Here is a 20,115-nt window from a genome sequence, read left to right as displayed (position 1 = left end):
GCGCATGTCCTTTATCCCTCTGTGTCCTCCACCCTAGTGCTTTTAGGGTGGAGGTTTTAATGTGTTGCAGAGTGGCTGGCTTCTCCTTTTTATTCTCATAGTCAGCCAACACCAGTCATCTGCTTTGTTGTTTTACTCTCTTCATCCCATTTCTTGCATTTCTGTGGTTTTCTTGTCCCCCTTTTGTCCATTTACACGTTTGAATTTTTTTTTTCTTGGGTGAATTTGCATGATGCCACTCCATTGATTGCCTCTTCATCTCTGGTGAAAAGTGATGGAGCCATGTTTCATCACCTGTCACAATTTTACCAAGAAATTCATCTCCACGATTCTCATACTGTTGCAAAAGTTCGCTGCATACCATTTTTCTTGTTCCTTTGTGAGCTTATGTCAATATCCTGGGAACCCATCTGGCACAAACCTTTTTTAATGCCAACACTTACAGTATTCTGCAAACACTTTCTTCCCCTATCCCAACATAGCATGATAATTCGTTCACTGTGATGCATCTGTCAGCTGTCACCAATTCGTTAACTCTCAGCACATTGTCTGGAGTGTGTGCAGTACGAGGCCTGCTGCTACGAGGACAATCCTCAATATTGCCATGCCTGCTTTCATCACGTAACCTACTGGTCCACTGACTAACTGTACTGCGATCAACAGCAGCATCTCCATACATCTTTTTCAACCTCTTGTGGATGTTTCCCACTGTCTCGTTTTCACAGCACAGGAATTCTATGACAGCACATTGCTTCTGAGGAATGTCAAGTGTAGCAGACATCTTGGAGACATGCTGTGATGGCGCCACTCATGGGAACAGGTTGAACTAAGTTTGAAAACAAGCAGGAAGGATGTATCTACACACTGTAAAACTTTCACACATGCAGAATGAAAACTGTATTTTTACAAAAATAGTGTGCTTTTTTTTGGAGTGACCCTCGTAGTAAGCACAAAAACAGAGTTTTGTGTGAGAACCATTGCTTACCATAGCAACTGCATCAGATGCATATAAATCTAGAGGTTAAGCAGTCATGAAGAATAATACCTGTGATTAATCATCCAACCACATAATGTTTTTATACATATATAATTAATACCTAAACAAAGGTAACATGATAACTGCTACTTAGCACAGTTTTCTTCTCATCTAAATTTTTTATTTAGCATTTCATATGTAAGTGTAAAAACACATTTCATGTGTAGTACAGTATAAAAACATGCTGCAGTTGTTTAATCAGCCAAGACACATCACCCCTATTTTTTGGTAGTGGTCATATTGGGAGAACTGTTACTGATAAGTTTTCAACATGTGAGAGGGCATTGATACTTATGTAGGAGGTCAGGATGCTTATGTGGATTCCATAAGGTCAAGGCCACTGCTAAAAAAAATCAGTATATCCAAGTTTGTGTCTGTTCCTGGCAAAAATTTTCAGTTCCAATTTCAGAAGCAAAAAGATACAGTTACTGTGTTAATTAATGATTATTATGTAAATGTTTAATTCTGTGTGGTGTAAGTGGGTACTATGAGACCTCATATTTAATATTTTTTCTTTGAATATTTTGAGGTCAAACTGCTCTTCAGTTTGTGCAACTTGTTTGTTAAGGTTTTTGAAGCCAATGCTACAAGGGAAAAATCAGAACACTGTGCTGATGAACTATAGGATATAAAGGCAATTACAATTAAACTTTCGCTACTTGAGGGACTGCTGCCCTGCCCCCCCCCCCCCCCCTCCCCACATGAAAAACAAGCAAGTGACCTTGGGACAATGAAACTTTGTATAGACATTTTTCAAGACATGCAAAAGAGAAATAATGAAAAGACCATTAAAAGAAACTAATTTTAATTTCCATATTTGTTAACGACGTACCTTGTTTACGAACCAGTCTACAAATGTTGTTCATTGTGATGACCATCTGCATGACAGCTTGGCACTTCTCTAGAGATTACTCTACTGCTGCTGGAAACATCTCAGGTGGGATGTTGGCTACCTCCTTCGCCATGTTAATCTTCAACCTCCAATGTGTGTTAGTGCCCTTTTGGTAAAACCTATCCTTCAGGTAAACCCATAACCATTAAATCACACAGGTTCAAATCAGGTGATCTTGGTGTCTACACAGTTCGGAATGATCAGCCAGTGATGCAGTTTTCTCGACCTCATGTTTTATGGAGTAATTGAGTGACCTCACAAGCAATGTGGGGTGGAGCACCACTGTGCATCAAAACAGCTGAGTTCAAAGCACCTCTCTCCATATAGCAGAGATAACATGTTGGTGAAGCAAATCACAGTAACATGTACAATTCACGCTGCTTGCCCTTGGTCCTTGGTCCAAGTTCCTCGTATGACACTGTACTATTACTGGTGCCTAACAGCAAGTCATGATACTAACACTACTAATGATGCAAATCCTACAGCACACATTCTGAACATAATTCCAAAAAGTTGGGTACCCATACAGTAAACAGTTTTCCATCTACATTGGTTCCATTAGTGAAAGTTTAGTTATAACCACACTGTTTTTAGTTCCATTTAAGCATTCATGTTATAGCTTCATAGCATATATACAAAATTAATTTATTTACATAAGACTGCTAGCAATACAAATTATTGATGTAAAAAATGTTCTGCATCTGTTAAATATTTTGCTATCTCCCAGAAATCCATGAGCAAGAAAAGTTTGTTCAAAATTTGTGCAGAGAACTTCTGCTTTAAAGCATCATGTATACTGGGAACGACATTAATTGTTCACTTTATTTCTATCTACAGTTAGTTTCATTGCATCCTTGAAAATGTAGCTTTGCTGATTTAAAGTTACAAGTTAAAAAACATTGTATGAATTCCTTATTCCATTTACAAATGGAAGATAGAAAGAATATAAACTTTTAATTCATGTGTAGGCCTGTAAGAGGTAGTGAATTGCCACAAGTTTAGTCTGTGGAATACTGCATCACAATCTTAACTTCTCTCTGAAAAATTAATTTTAAAAATTTTTATTTTTTTAGACAGTCAGTGTCTTGCTTTGAACACCTATAAATTGAGATCTTTTGACATTTCTGTAATTCACTTTTGTGAGCCAGGCTGGCCTTTTTTGTATGATCTTCAGATTTGTTCCAATAAATGGTTTTTCATTGCCTGTCTCTCTCACACTTTCTGTTTCAGATCCTACCTAAGGAAGATGGTTGGCCAGTTCCATTTTATTATGGTGCCTGTGGCAGGCTCATAATAGAAGAATATGCTGGAGAAACATTAACAACATATTACACAAAACCGTGGTTAGAAAGGGCAAAACTTGCTCAAAAGCTTCTTGTTGCTGCCAAGAAGTTAACAAATGACCACCCAGGTTTCAGATTTTATCTGACAGATGTCTCGCCTGACAACATTGCAGTAGATGCCAGTGGTAGTGTATACTTCATTGACTTGGAAGATGTAATCATTGTGGACAGGAATATTCCAGACCATGGTACGTACAGTACTGAACATTTCTTCTAGTGAATATTTATGATGCCACAAGTTAAATAATGTTACAATATTAAGACAAGGGTAGATTACTACTGCTGTATAGAGGAGATGTTGAGTTGCTGATGGGCATAACAGAAGGACTGTTGTACTTGTCTGTGACTCAACATCTCCTCTATATGGCATGTATAAATCTATCCTTGTTATAATATTGTCATTAGTCCATCCGGGATATTCCATTGTTTAAATAAAGTGAATAATTTAGAAGCAAGAGAGACCACCCATCCATTAGCAGAAGTGTTGAATTGTCAGCAGGCACACACACAAGGGAAAGAAAGCTCAAAAGCTTTCTGATTAAATCCTCTGATGAATCCCCCCCCCCCCCCCCCACACACACAAAACACACATTTGACAAAATGAATTTTTTTAATGGCGTCTATTTGGCCAAAGATAAGCCCAAAAATTTCACTGTTAAAAGAATAATAATCTTCACTTCAAGCATTAGGCCATTTTTTTTGTTAATTTGCATGTTACGGTACTCATCGCTTCCTTGGTCTTCCTTGACATCTTGACAACCAGCTTAAATGTTACTATCTGGAGTGGTAATCTTTCTCCACTCATTCTATTGAGATGTTCGTTCCAATTTCTTCTACAGACATCAAAAAAAGTTTTGCATCACCTAGGTTCTGAGAGTTCCGGAACTTGTACAGAAAATTGGAAAAGAGATCAACATAAACCTCATTTCCGTCCTTTTTATTGCTCATGAAAACCACACATTGCATGTTGTACCACCATGCAGTGAGACCTTCAGAGGTGGTGGTCCAGATTGCTGTACACACTGGTACTTCTAATATGCACAGCACGTCCTCTTCCATTGATGCATGCATGTAATTGTCATGGCATACCATCCACAAGTTCATCAAGGCACAGTTGGTTCAGATTTTCCCACTCCTCAATGGCAATTCAGCGTAGATCCCTCAGAGTGGTTTGTGGGTCACGTCATCCATAAACATCCCTTTTTAGTCTATCCCAGGCATGTTTGATAGGGTTCATGTCTGGAGAAGGTGCTGGCCACTCTAGTCGAGTTATGTAATTATCCTGAAGGTAGTCATTCATGATGGAGGCGCAAATTGTTGTCCATGAAGATGGATGCCTCACCAATATGCTGCTGATATGGTTGCACTATCAATCGGAGGACGGCACTCGTGTATTGTACAGCCGTTACAGCGACTTCCATGACCGCCAGCGGCATTCGCTGGCCCCACATAATGCCACCCCAAAACAGCAGGGAACTTCCACCTTGCTCCACTGTCTAAGGCATCAGCCTGCCCGGGTTGCTTCCAAACATGTCTCTGCCGATTGTCTGGTTGAAGGCATATGTGACACTCATCGGTGAAGAGAACGTGATGCCAATCCTGAGCGGTCCATTCGGCATGTTGTTGGGCCCATCTGTACTGCACTGCATGGTGTCGTGGTTGCAAAGATGGACGTCGGGAGTGAAGTTGCGCATCATACGTGGTGATGTTGCTGTCACGGTTCCTCCAAGCCATAATGCTTAGGTAGCAGTCATCCACTGCAGTAAAAGCCCTTGGGCAACTTGAGTGAGGCATGTCATCGATAGTTCCTGTCTCTCTCTGTATCTCCTCCATGTACAAACAACATTGCTTTGGTTCACTCCGAGACACCTGGACACTTCCCTTGTAGAGAGCCTTTCCTGGCACAAAGTAACAATGTAGATGCGATCAAACTGCGGTACTGACCGTCTAGTCATGGTTGAACTACAGACAACACGAGCCGTGTACCTCTTTCCTGGTGGAATGACTGGAACTGATCGGCTGTCGGACCCGCTCCATCTAATAGGCGCTGCTCATGCATGGTTGTTTCCATCTTTGGGTGGGTTTACTGACATCTCTGAACAGTCAGAGGGACTGTCTCTGTGATACAGTGTCCACAGTCAATGTCTATCTTCAGGAGTTCTGGGAACCGGGATAATGCAAAACTTTTTTGATGTGCGTATTTAGTTGGGGATGTTAAATATAGTCAGCTCTTCCATAATTTCCAAATTTCTAAATCTGTCAGCTCTTGTGCATCCCTTTACTGCTCCTAGAAACTTCATCTCTATTGCCTGTATGCAACTTTCTTGACGTTTACTTATAATCCATGATTCACTTCCATAAAAAGCATTGGAACTGCAATTGTCTTATAAAATTTCAGTCTTCTTTCTTTCCTAATTTTATTTGTTAGAAATCTGTTTGTTGTTTCACATATATTCCCATACTTTGCTTATTTCTTCCGTATGTCTTCATCATACTTATAAGTGATGTCACAACACAAATAATTAAAATGTTTGATCTATTCTATTGTTCTACTGTTGATCACAATTTTTATCTGTACAGGATATTTCCCTTTGAAAGCCATTTAACTTTGTCTTCTGTTCTGAAAGCATCAAATGGTATTCACGAACCTTACCTAATAAAAGTATTCCCTTTGTGAGCCACCTTCATAATGTACCAGCAGTGTGGCATTGTTTTCTTATAAAAGACAATTCAAGTGGGAATTGCTATTAATCTTAATTCCCCTGTTAAAAATCTCCTTCCATTTCCGAATTGCATCATCTATTTAGATGTTAAAAAGTGTCAGTGAAATGCTACACTCTCATCTTACTGCTTTGTTAGTTGCTAGAGACTGTGTTTGAGTGACATTTATATCTAAAATTACAGTCGAATGTTTGTACAGGCTTTTTAAAATGTTTATTATGTGTTGAAGGTATCTTCTTTTCCACATAATTCTCCGCAGTTTCTGTTTATCAACATTATTGAATGCCTTAATAAAATCAATGAACACTAAACAGGTTTTTGAGTATTCATTTTATTATAAATGCTGCATCTGTTGTCGATCTGCCCCACTGAAATCCCTTCATTCTTCACCTAATAAACTCTCAGCTATAATCTTTAACCTATTGTTCACTATTCTTTCATAAACTTTGCATGCAGTGTCAAATAATCTGATTCCTCTATAGTTCTTACAGCTATTGCAGCTCCTTTTTCAAATAGTGGCATCACCTTTGCTTGTGACCATGCTTTTGGAATTGCTCTCTTTCTCCAGCACGTATTAAATAAATGTAGTAATCTCTTTTGTAGTAAGATGCCTCCATATTTTAGTAATTCAGCATTTATACTGTCCATACCAGTAGCTTTTCTGTGTGCGTTTTTTTGAGTTGAGTGCTTCTCTTAATTCATTCATGCATAAGTCGTTTATATGTCCTATTTCAAATTCATCTTCTATGTTCCCTGTGGAGTAATTTTCTTCATATCACAAGTTCTTGTAATATTCTATCCGTTTTGCTTGTTGGATGTTACTTATTTGAGCAACTTCTTTTTCTGTTTGATGTAGGATTTTCATTGTTTTATAACCTGTAATAGAGCTATAATAAGCTGTAATAGAACTAGATAATAATTGATTTTAAGAATCAACCACAATTTGACAATTAAAGGAAATACTATTGGTTAATAAACTAATCTTAAGCAACTGGGTTCAGTGGCCCATTGAAAAAAGTGTAGAATGTGTACAACTATGACAGTACAACAAATGACACTGCAAGTTACGTAGATGGCAACAAGGTTCAATTCTGTGTGGTGATTATAACATATTGCATAAAACCACAACTCTGGTCATTTGAAAAATAATAAGTATTAGCCCCCCCCCCCCAATTAACCATAGACCTTGCCGTTGGTGGGGAGGCTTGCGTGCCTCAGTGATACAGATAGCCGTACCGTAGGTGCAACCACAACAGAGGGGTATCTGTTAAGAGGTCAGACAAACGTGTGGTTCCTGAAGAGGGGCAGCAGCCTTTTCAGTAGTTGCAGGGGCAACAGTCTGGATGATTGACTGATCTGGCCTTGCAACACTAACTAAAACGGCCTTGCTGTGCTGGTACTGCGAACGGCTGAAAGCAAGGGGAAACTACAGCCATAATTTTTCCCGAGGGCATTCAGCTTTACTGTATGGTTAAATGATGATGGCGTCCTCTTGGGTAAAATATTCTGGAGGTAAAATAGTCCCCCATTCGGATCTCCGGGTGGGGACTACTCAAGAGGATGTATTTATCAGGATAAAGAAAACTGGCGTTCTACGGATCGGAGTGTGGAATGTCAGATCCCTTAATTGAGCAGGTAGGTTAGAAAATTTAAAAAGGGAAATGGATAGGTTGAAGTTAGATATAGTGGGAATTAGTGAAGTTCGGTGGCAGGAGGAACAAGACTTTTGGTCAGGTGAATACAGGGTTATAAATACAAAATCAAATAGGGGTAATGCAGGAGTAGGTTTAATAATGAATAAAAAAATTGGAGTGCCTGTAAGCTACTACCAACAGCATAGTCAACGCATTATTGTGGCCAAGATAGACACGAAGCCAATGCCTACTACAGTAGTACAAGTTTATATGCCAACTAGCTCTGCAGATGATGAAGAAATTGATGAAATGTACGATGAGATAAAGGAAATTATTCAGTTAGTGAAGGGAGACGAAAATTTAATAGTCATGGGTGACTGGAATTCGAGATTAGGAAAAGGGAGAGAAGGAAACGTAGTGGGTGAATATGGATTGGGGGAGAGAAATGAAAGAGGAAGCCTTCTGGTAGAATTTTGCACAGAGCATAACTTAATTATAGCTAACACTTGGTTCAAGAATCATAAAAGAAGATTGTATACATAGAAGAATCCTGGAGATACTATAAGGCATCAGATAGATTATATAATGGTAAGACAGAGATTTAGGAACCAGGTTTTAAATTGTAAGACATTTCCAGGGGCAGATATGGACTCTGACCACAATCTATTGGTTATGAACTGTAGATTAAAACTGAAGAAACTGCAAAAAGGTGGGAATTTAAGGAGATGGGACCTGGATAAACTGAAAGAACCAGAGGTTGTACAGAGTTTCAGGGAGAACATAAGGGAACAATTGACAGGAATGGGGGTAAGAAATACAGTAGAAGAAGAATGGTAGCTCTGAGGGTAGAAGTAGTGAAGGCAGCAAAGGATCAAGTAGGTAAAAAGACGAGGGCTAGTAGAAATCCTTGGGTAACAGAAGAAATATTGATTTTAATTGATGAAAGGAGAAAATATAAAAACACAGTAAATGAAGCAGGCAAAAAGGAATACAAAGTCTCAAAAATGAGATCGACAGGAAGTGCAAAATGGCTAAGCAGGGATGGCTAGAGGACAAATGTAGTAGAGGCTTATCTCACTAGGGGTAAGATAGATACTGCCTACAGGAAAATTAAAGAGACCTTTGGATAAAAGAGAGCCACTTGTATGAAAATCAAGAGCTCAGATGGAAACCCAGTCCTAAGCAAAGAAGGGAAAGCAGAAAGGTGGAAGGAGTATATAGAGGGTCTATACAAGGGCAATGTACTTGAGGACAATATTATGGAAATGGAAGAGGATGTAGATGAAGATGAAATGGGAGATACGATACTGCGTGAAGAGTTTGACAGAGCACTGAAAGACCTGAGTCGAAACAAGGCCCCGGGAGTAGACAACATAACATTAGAACTACTGACGGCCTTGGGAGAGCCAGTCCTGACAAAACTCTACCATCTGGTGAGCAAGATGTATGAGACAGGCGAAATACCCTCAGACTTCAAGAAGAACATAATAATTCCAATCCCAAAGAAAGCAGGTGTTAACAGATGTGAAAATTATCAAACTATCAGTTTAATAAGTCACAGCTGCAAAATACTAACACGAATTCTTTACAGACGAATGGAAACACTGGTAGAAGCCGACCTCGGCGAAGATCAGTTTGGAACACGTGAGGCAATACTGACCCTACGACTTATCTTAGAAAATGGATTAAGGAAAGGCAAACCTACATTTCTAGCATTTGTAGACTTAGAGAAAGCTTTTGACAATGTTGACTGGAATACTCTCTTTCAAATTCTAAAGGTGGCAGGGGTAAAATACAGGGAGCGAAAGGCTATTTACAATTTGTACAGAAACCAGATGGCAGTTATAAGAGTTGAGGGGCACGAAAGGGAAGCAGAGGTTGGGAAAGGAGTGAGACAGGGTTGTAGCCTGTCCCCGATGTTATTCAATCTGTATCTTGAGCAAGCAGTAAAGGAAACAAAAGAAAAATTTGAAGTAGGTATTAAAGTCCATGGAGAAGAAACAAAAACATTGTAATTCTGTCAGAGACAGCAAAGGACTTGGAAGAGCTGTTGAAAGGAATGGACAGTGTCTTGAAAGGAGGATATAAGATGAACATCAACAAAAGCAAAAAGAGGATAATGGATTGTAGTCGAATTATGTCGGGTGATGCTGAGGGAATTAGATTAGGAAATGAGACACTTAAAGTAGTAAAGGAGTTTTGCTATTTGGGGAGCAAAATAACTGATGATGGTCGAAGTAGAGAGGATATAAAATGTAGACCGGCAATGGAAAGAAAGGCGTTTCTGAAGAAGAAAAATTTGTTAACATCGAGTATAGATTTAAATGTCAGGAAGTCATTTGTGAAAGTATTTGTATGGAGTGTAGCCATGTATGGAAGTGAAACATGGACAATAAATAGTTTGGACAAGAAGAGAATAGAAGCTTTCAAAATGTGGTGCTACAGAAGAATGCTGAAGATTAGATGGGTAGATCGCATAACTGATGAGGAGGTATTGAATAGAGTTGGGGAGAAGAGGAGTTTGTGGCACAACTTGACTAGAAGAAGGGACCGGTTGGTAGGACATGTTCTGAGGCATCAAGGGATCACAAATTTAGCATTGGAGGGCAGCGTGGAGGGTAAAAATTGTAGAGAGAGACCAAGAGATGAGTACACTAAGCAGATTCAGAAGGATGTAGGTTGTAGTAAGTACTGGGAGATGAAGAAGCTTGCACAGGGTAGAGTAGCACCGAGAGCTGCATCAAACCACTCTCAGGACTGAAGACAACAACAAACAATAAGTATTAGGTTTCATGAAACAACAATTACAGTCACTACTGTACCAATTTGGACCAGTGCCTACATGGACATGCTGAAAAGTAATGTCTCTGAATTTTTTATTCTATTCTCAATATTAGTTGAGGTATTATATGTCAAGCTTAGTAGGATTTCCTGCTTTGCTGACGCAAGTTGCAAACCTCTGCCTATAGAGGGCTCTGAATTGTAGTGTGTATTGTGGTGGTGTATAACATAACTATGTTGGTGCATGAGGGACCCTCAGGAAACTGAAATAACAAACTCAAATAGTTCACCCACATATGGAGCACCCTCTCCTTTAGCATGAAAATGCCAGACCACACATGAGCTCTGCAACGTCTGCAACAATCCGAAAACTTGGCTTCACTGTCATTGATCATCCTCAATAAAATCACAACTTGGCTCAGTCCAATTTTTTGTCTGTTTCCAAAACTTAAAGAACACCTTTGAGGACTTCACTTTGATAATGATGAAGTGGTGCAACCAGCAGTGAGGTTGTGGCTCTTTAAACGAAGTCAGACATCTTACAGTGATTGTATCTACAAACTGGTTTCTTTTTGGGAGAAATGTGTTTGTTTCCGAGGTAAACTATGTTGAAAAATAAATATGTAGACATGAAGAATAAAGATGTGGAATGTTAATAAAGTTGCTTTTATTTTAAAAAACTTTAAAGGTTTTAACATAAAAATTTCGAAGGCCTTACTTACCAGCACACTCTTGTATTTGTGTCTGAGTATGCCACAACGTGGTGGGTAAAAATTGTAGAGGGAGACCAAGAGATGAATACACTAAGCAGATTCAGAAGGATGTAGGTTGTAGTAAGTACTGGGAGATGAAGAAGCTTGCACAGGATAGAGTAGCATGGAGAGCTGCATCAAACCACTCTCAGGACTGAAGACAACAACAAACAACAAGTATTAGGTTTCATCAAACAACAATTACAGTCACTACTGTACCAATTTGGACCAGTGCCTATTACAAGGACATGCTGAAAAGTAAAACTCTTCAGACTGCAACAAGAAAATTTCCAATGAGTACCTCAGAATTATCATTATGTACAATAGCTGTATACCAACCCACACTGGGAAGATTAAAATTTTAGTAACCCAGAAAGCTAAATAATTTTAAATTGTACCCCATAAAGTTAGTGATGAACAGAATTCCACTTATTTTCTAACCTATCTTGGTTAGCCAATAAAAGAGAACAATATTCGAAACAGTAACAATTGCAAAACACTCCTTAAAAGACCTGGTGTTTCAAAATGAATATTGGGGTTTTAAGGCTATTTAGTATTTATTGCATTCAACTTAAAATTATAAATAATACATTAAATGAAAGAGCAACTCGAACAGTTTTGTTTGTATACCTGTGTTCATGCACATGCACTGTTTCCCATGTTTTCCATGCCAACTTTGCAATTGTGATGTTGCTGCATGACAACGAGGATTATCTGGACCTTGTCAGCTTCAGTGATGAACTGACATTTCACGTAAATGGAAATGTGAATTCACATAATGTGCATGTCAGGAGTCACAAATCTCCATGAGAAGGTATAGTTGCAACCAGACTCCCTAAATTGAAGGTGTTTGTGCTATATCCCAGTAGGAAGTTCATGTGCCTTCCTTTTTCAGTGAAGCAACTGTAACTGCTGTTTCTTATCTTTATGTACTAGAACATGGCTCTTTCCTCAGATGGAAGAAACTTAACCTCAGAACTTTATTTGCCAGCAAGGTGGTGTGCCACCTCACTGACATAACTCAGTACACTATTGATTAAACAACATTGTACCCAACCACAACATTGGCCGCAAGGGGATGGGTGACAGCAAGTTCTGCATGACCTCCATGTTCACCTTATCTGATGACACATGATGTTTACCTTTGTTGATTCATAAAGTACCATGTGCTTGTGCCTCCACTGCCGGCTTATCTACCTGACTTAAGAAACAGAATTGAAGCAGTTGTTACAACAATTACTCCATACATGCTAATAAAGTTTTGGGAAGAACTCACCTTGACTTGATGTGAGTCGTGTAATGACTAGTCCTCATACTGATAATTTGTAAGAAAAACTGTGAGTTGCTCTTTCATTTGATGTATTATTTATATTTGTAATTTGAATGTAATAAATGCTACTAAGCCTCAAAACTCTAATATTCATTTTGAAACACTGGGTACAAATATCAGTAAATACATTAAATATCATAGTTAAACTTATGTAGGTTAAAGACTTATTAGGCTTGGTGACTTGCACATTAAGACCAACTACACACACTGATAAGATGTTCATAAATACAAGTCAGACTGTCTAACTAATTGCATGCATGAGTAACTACCAATGAGAAAATGAAGATGTTGCCTGTATACTCTGTATCAATAACATTTTTAAATGAGTAATAGAATTCTCCAAGTAAATTCAAATGCAGTTACTGAAGTCATGAACTGGAGAAGACAGCACTCCAGTACTGTTTAGTTAAGTCAAGCACTTTAAGTCTCAGAAGAATCATAGCAATAAATTTCATGTTTCTTGTACTGCCATAGCTTCATAAGGAAACATATCCACTCCTGGATGTTTAGCCATGCTGATGTAATCTATGATGGTATTGTATCCTTGTCAGTCAACGCTGGCTGGCAGTAGGGACTCATATCAGTGCTGCTGAACAACCAAGTCCTGGAACAGTATGCAGGTTGGAGCACAACTATGACACTCTTCTTGTAGCCACCTCAGCTAACCCAGGATCACATCACAAGTACTTGCAGAACCATGCTGCTCCGTGGCTCACAACATACTGCCTTCTCCCTACCTGATCCTGACATCGCTTGTTCAATGGCCTACAGGTGGCATCACAGCCATGAGCCAAAGATCCTCATTGTAACTTGAGTGTGCCTACAGTTAGTACATACATCCCCCCCTCCCCCTCCCAATCCTAGAGCTGTGGACCAGTAGCTATAGAAGCTCCCTTTTTTTGGTCTTAAGTCTTCTGCCATGATTGCCATATGCCAACCTTTTTATCTCAGAGTAGAACTACAACCTACATCGTCAATTATCTTCTGGATGTATTCCAGTCGTTGTCTTCCTTTACAGTTTTAATCCTCTACAGCTCCCTCTAGGAGCTAGATAGTAAAAAAAGAAATTTATACTAATTAACAAGTCTGTCACTGACTGGTTTTGACCTGGGAAAGGTGAAATCTCACAGTACACTTCCATTCAGAATCAAATAATAGTAAGCTGACAGGGGTCAGGAAAGCTACTACCTACTGCATTAAAAGAGGGTAAAAGCTTCTTAATGGTTTTGTCAACAGTTTTATTTGTGACCCCCAGTGTATCTCCAACTTGATAAGTACTGGGCTGTTGGCCCCTGTTACATCTTGTATTTCATACCTATGAGCTTTCCTAGTATTATTTTTCACTTTTTTCCCTCTGGGCAACCAATTACTGTGACAATATCAATTCAGGCAACATGTTCTTGATGGAAACCATAAGTTACCCATTGGAGTCAGAACCTTAGAATCAAAGAAGAGCTCTTTTCCTGTCAACAAAGGAAAATTAAGGGGAAAATATCTTGTAGTTACAAATTTTTTCATACTGCTATGTGGGAGTACCCTTAACAATGAACTAAAACTCCTAACTGGTGGGGTGTGAGCATTGGCATAGTGGTGGGGGGAGGGGGGGGGGACATTCATTTGAAGAACAATATTTTGTGCCTTTCTCAAATAACTTGAAAACCATGGCTCCTAGTGAAGATATTTTGCAAAGTACAAAATTAAACTACATTAAATTTTTTATTTTTTCTGGAAGACCAATAATTTATACATTGCAGGAGATTTAAACCTCAAAGATTATGAAAAATATTGTTTTAATGGTATAAAATTAATGTTTATCTTTAAATGAAGTGAGTTAAAAATCAATATTAGCTGTGTATATCATGTAAAAATGCAGTAAAGCCATATTAAGGGATAAATTGTGTTCTGCGGGTATAACAGGGTGAAGGGGGGGATTGTAGAGTAGAAGCACATGGTAAGGTAGGTCGTCAGATTGTATTCAAGCACTTCCTTCCTTCATAGGTCTGAAAACTGAAGATTGAACTGATGATTCCCCACTTTATTTACCCCACTCTGTCACAAGAAGCAACTACAGGGTGTTTCACAGAGTTATACCAACCCTCCACTGCATGCCATAGGAAGCACTGGAAGTGCAGTGTGCCTGGGCATGATTAATTCCCACAAAATGCATTAACACTACATGTAAGATAGATATACAAGGTATGACCTCAAAGTAAGTTCTGTTTGATTATATGAAACAAATGTGTACAAATACAGAAAAATATTTATTGTACTTAAATCTACAACTGTTAAACTACTTTTCTACATAGCTCCTGAAATTTTGTAGGCACTTGTCATAGCATGGCACAAGTTTTTGTATGCCTTCTTCATAGAAGGTTGCTGCCTGTGTATCCAACCATGTGGTAACATGTTCTTTCAGCTCGTCATTATCATTGAATAGTTGACCATCAAGAACAGATTTTAGATGTAAGAAGAAATGAAAGTTGCAAGGAGCGAGGTCCGTGCTGTACGGAGGATGATCAAACGCATCCCAGTGAAATTCCCATAAGAGTTGTTTGATCACATTCGTCGTGTGACGTCGGGCATTGTCATGGAAAAAAACAACACCTTTTGACATTAATCCTTGGCGCTTCTTCTGTATTGCGTGGCACAATTTCTTAATAGTCTTGCTGTAACCATGTGCATTGATTGTTTGGCCTTGTGGTAAGAAATCAATCAGCAAAATGCCTTTTCTGTCCCAAAAAAACAGTGCACATGACTTTTCGAAGTGTCAAGATTTGCTTAGGCTTAACCTTCATTGGGGATGAAGTGTGCCTCCATTCCTTTGTTTGCCGTTTTGTTTCAGGGGTGTTGTACGATACCCAAGTTTCATCCCCCCATGACTATCCGAGAAAGAAAACCATCGCCTTCTGCAATGTAGCATGTCAAAAACTGAAGTGCACTGCCCATCTGTTGTTTTTTGTGTTGTTCAGTAAGAATTCTGGGTACCCAACACAAGCAAATTTTTCAAAATTTCAGATTTTCAGTAACAATTTCATGAATTGGTGATCGTGAGATTTTCAGAACTTCCATAGCAAGGGCACTAAGTGTAAACGTATGGTTGTGCTTAATCTTCTCTTCAGTTGTGTGAACCAGTTCATCAGTAACCCGAGACAGGCGTCCACTTTATTCTTCATCGTGCACTTGATCATGCCCTTCATTGAACAGTCTGACACATCTTCTAACTGTTGAATCACTCATAGCATTTTGTCCGTAAACCTCGCAGATTTGTCGATGAATTTCCTTCGGTTTAACTTTCTTTGCATTTAGAAAACGAATCACAGATCTGATTTCACACACAGTGGCATTTTCAATTACGGCTGGCATTATAAAGAAGCACTACAAAGCACACGTCAGCAACAGCGATCTGAAAATAGTGTATATGTCTTCTCTAACGTTGCCACAAACACAAATAGGAATGGAACTTACTTTGTCGACGACCCTCGTATACTAATAATGCTAATACAGGTAACACATATGGATAGAATCTGCATAAATCTCTGCACACAATTCTACCCCACCAGAGGCGAAATTTATTCTTAGTCATTCTGTATGACAGATATAGGAAACTCAACTCCATCCACTTTGAGTGCTGCTAGATTTTCAGTTTACGAGCAGACTATGCCTTCCTGGCATTTGCTTTCCAGTTCTCTTGTGTGAGTGGACAAAATAACTTCACTGTGCTTGTGTTTATATAGTGGAGTTATTTTCAGTTTATTGCATGAGTAATTTTTACAGGTGTTAAGTGAGATATTATGTAAAATATGTTCCCGTAAACAATAGCTGAGGAATGTTTAGTTTGGAAGTGTGATGCTGGTAGCAAGGATGTCCCTGCCCGGGGGAGTAGGGGGCAAGGGGCTGTGGCCCCCTTCTCCTAACTCTCAGACAAAGGAAAAAATAAAGTTTAGTCAGGTGTTTTTCTCTCAAGAAAATTATTTAAAAGTTGGTGGTATACAGGTTTTTAACTGGATCATAATTGGAATTTTTTGATGGCTACTTACAAGTTGCAATTCGTCTTCCAAAACATTAAAAATACTCCATACCTCCAGGTCTAGCCTCCCCCCCCCCCCCCCCCCCCCCCCTACAAACTATCATATGGGTGCCCTTTGTTGTCAGTGACCTATTATTTTGTGTTGGTGGGAAAGATACTGAAATGGTAAATGTGACATGTGACACCTTGCAGCTGTCTATCATTGACTGTGTATTGTGAAGCCATGCAATTGTGCAGTAGTCACTTGGTGGTGAATTAATGAGTCATATAAAGTTACTGAACTTCTTTTGCTATTAACTGTGTCATTGATAGGTTGCATAAATCATTTCCATTCAGGAATTGCTGTCACTTGTAGAGTGTGATGCACTGAGTGGTGCCACTCACCGCACATCCTCAGTATATCTTCCAAGATGTGTGTGAACAAACCTGATGGAATGTTCAAGTCTAGAACGTTAATTTGCTGCCTTACTTATGTTGAAATATCTAAAGATCTATAACAAAATGTACTTGTCCTACCTCTGTTGGAGTGGCATGCAGTTTAAGCTGCTGGGTCTCTTTAGATGTTGGGAGAGTTAAGGCTGGGATGATGCTTTTGATACCCCTCACACTGTGAAAAGTATTCCAGACAGTCATAGTGGAGACAATGAAATTGGCATTGTTAAATACATTTGACAGCTTGTTACAGTTGGGACAGGCTCTTCTGTGTGGTTTACAGCTGACTCTTCCAGCTGTTGAGCTTTTTTACATAATAACTGTAGTAACACTGTTCAAGTTTATGTAGCACTTCACTTAGCATAGACCGGGACTGTGTCCTAGGCATGCCCGATGTTAAATGACTGGGCACGGCCCGTGCTGCCAAAGTTGTTGTTGTTGTTACGCCGTCAGAGGTCATGTCCGAATTCTCGCGTGCCCTCTTGTGGGCGGGACTCTACTTGCGGTAACTACCGTCCGTGACACACCGTGCTGATGTGCGCCTCCCGCGATCTTTCTGGTGGCTACTGCACTCCTCCTCCTTCGGGGGGTGAAGCCACTGCGATCCACTACGTCGGAAGGTGGAGCGTCGGGCAGGAGCGATGAGCTCCACATCCATTGGAAGGCCGGAGTCGAGGGGATCTGCCAAACCTCGAGCCGGAACCTTCGAATATGGCTGGAAGTGACCCACACGAAGAGGCCCCCATCGTCCCACCACCGGAGCCCGGGACAGAACGGGTGACAAGCTGTCGAACTCCGGATCCTGTTCCACCTCCGGAGGGGCAAGACCCAGTGGTGGGGACGATGGGGAAGGGACGGCCACAGGTGAACCAGCCTCCTGAGAAACCAGGCCTGCGAGGGGGGCCGGCTCTCGCTGGGGCATCTCAAACGATGGCGATGCTGGTGCTAGAGCTACTGGAGGCTACCAAGGCTGAGAACCATCGCAGTGCGGCAGAGTCGCAGCGGGGAGTGGCGGTAACGTCCCCTGAGAAATCAACACGGTTGCCGGCAATGGGGAAGCTGGTGTCCGAGAGGTCGGAGGATGGGTGCCCAAACGTGGACGTAGCTGGTTTTGGTGACGACGTACCACCCGGTCCCCTGCCTGGAAGGTATAGAGCCGGCGGCCATTTCGGCGCAGGACCACCGCCAGTATCCAACGTGGATTGTGACCAAACCGACGGGCCCAGACCGACATACCCAGTGGAAAGCCAGGTACTCCGTTTTGCGAAGACTGGCGAGGACCAGGCCGGAGGAGGTGCAGCAGAGTCCTAGGTTGGCGCCCATGGAGGAGCTCTGCGGGGCTGCGTTCTCCCATTGGTGTGGTCCGGTATGCCGTCAGGAAAAACGTCAATGCTTCCTCCGCAGGAAATTCGTGCACATACTTTTTCATCTGCATCTTAAATGTGCGCACCATGCGCTTGGCTTCCCCATTCAATTGTGGATGGAAGGGGGGAGAGCAAACGTGCCGAATACCGAAGCGCCTACAAAAATCCTGGAAGGTCTGCGAAATAAAATGCGGTCCATTGTCCGAGACCAGGGTGATTGGCAGAGCTTCCACAGAAAAGATTTTTGCTAGTGCCTGGATTGCAACTTCTGAAGTGGTTGAGGAGCAGCGAACCACATATGGGAATCGGGAATAAGCATCAATGACAATGAGCCAAAAGCCATTGAGAAACGGGCCCGCAAAATTGATGTGAACACGTTCCCATGCTTGGGTTGCCAGCGGCCATGAAGAGAACGCTGCCCTGGGAGATGCCTGTTGGCCTGGGAACAGGCAACCACCAAGTGCTCAATTTCTCTGTCAATACCGGGCCAGTACACATGTCTGTGAGCCAAGGTTTTAGTACGGGAAACACCCCAGTGCCCCGCATGTAATAACGTGAGGACCTCCCTTCGTAAACTTGCAGGAACAACCACGCGAGGAGCTGTATCATCGGTAGCCAGAAGGAGAACTCCTTCCAAGACCGAGAGGCGGTCTCGTAGAATAAAATAATTATGAAGAGGGTCCGAGGTCCGGCCTGGAGGGCGGGATGACCACCCCTGCTGAATGAGGCGAACTACTTGCCGGAGAACTGGGTCAGCTGCCGTTTCCCTGGCGACTCGAGAGCTAGTGATCGGGAAGCCATCAACCGCTTGGCGGGACGCCACATCCAAATGAAAACACATAACCTCCTCTCGATCGAACATAGGATCTGAGCCCACCGGAAGACGGGAAAGAGCGTTGGCATTGGCATGCTGTCTGGTAGGGCGAAAATGAATGTCATAATGGTACTTAGAGAGGAACAAGGCCCAGTGCTGTAGTCTGTGGGCCGCCCTATCCGGAATCTGAGAGGCGGGGCCAAATAACGATATTAACGGCTTATGGTCAGTGATTAACTGAAACTTCGTGCCATACAAGAAAGGGTGAAACTTGGTAACAGCGTAGACAATGGCCAAAGCCTCTTTTTCCACTTGGGAGTAATGGGTCTGCGTGGGACTAAGAGTTTTGGACGCAAACGCCAGTTGTTGCTCGGAACCATCTGTGTTGCAATGGGCCAGGACCGCCCCCACCCCATACTGCGAAGCATCTGTAGCCAGGACCAACGTCTTATGGGGGTCAAAAGTAGCCAAACAAGGCGCTGATGTGAGGAGGCCCTTCAATGAGGTGAACGCTCGCTCGCATGCAGGCGACCAATCAAAAGGAACACCCTTGCACAGAAGGCAGTACAGGGGGCGGACTATGATGGAAGCGCTGGGAATGAACCAGTGGTAATAGGCTATCTTGCCTAAAAAAGCTTGTAACTCTTTCAGCGAAGCGGGCCGAGGAAGGTCGACGATACCTTGGACCAAACTTCCAAGTGGCTGGATGCCGTGCCGAGAGATGGTGTAGCCCACATACTCAATGGACGGTTGGAAGAAGTTTGACTTATGCAGGTTGCAACACAAGCCCACAGACCTGAATTTGAGAAATAGGGTGCGAAGGTTGTGCAAGTGTTCCTTCATGATGTGGCCTGTGACAATTATGTCATCCAGGTAATTAATACAATGAGGAATTGTCGACATGACGTGCTCAAGATAATGCTGGAATATCGCTGGGGCACTGGATATTCCGAAGGCCAACCGCTGGTATTGGTAAAGGCCAAACGGGG

At 41.3% G+C, this 20,115-nt stretch overlaps 1 protein-coding gene across 1 annotated transcript in view; it reads left to right on the top strand.

Annotated features, from left to right (window-relative positions):
• Positions 1-20,115, top strand: part of LOC126183333 (divergent protein kinase domain 2A) — a 98,114-nt gene that overhangs the window by 18,020 nt on the left and 59,979 nt on the right. Inside the window, exon 2 of the mRNA XM_049925201.1 lies at positions 3,159-3,459. Within this exon, the coding sequence (XP_049781158.1) occupies positions 3,159-3,459 (301 nt within the window). The remainder of the gene's footprint in view (positions 1-3,158; positions 3,460-20,115) is intronic.

The sequence above is a fragment of the Schistocerca cancellata genome, chromosome 1, assembly GCF_023864275.1.
Source record: "Schistocerca cancellata isolate TAMUIC-IGC-003103 chromosome 1, iqSchCanc2.1, whole genome shotgun sequence".
In the NCBI taxonomy this organism is placed as follows: Eukaryota; Metazoa; Arthropoda; class Insecta; order Orthoptera; family Acrididae; genus Schistocerca; species Schistocerca cancellata.
The sequence above is the reverse complement of the archived record's forward strand: the minus strand, read 5'-3'. Positions and strand labels throughout refer to the sequence as shown.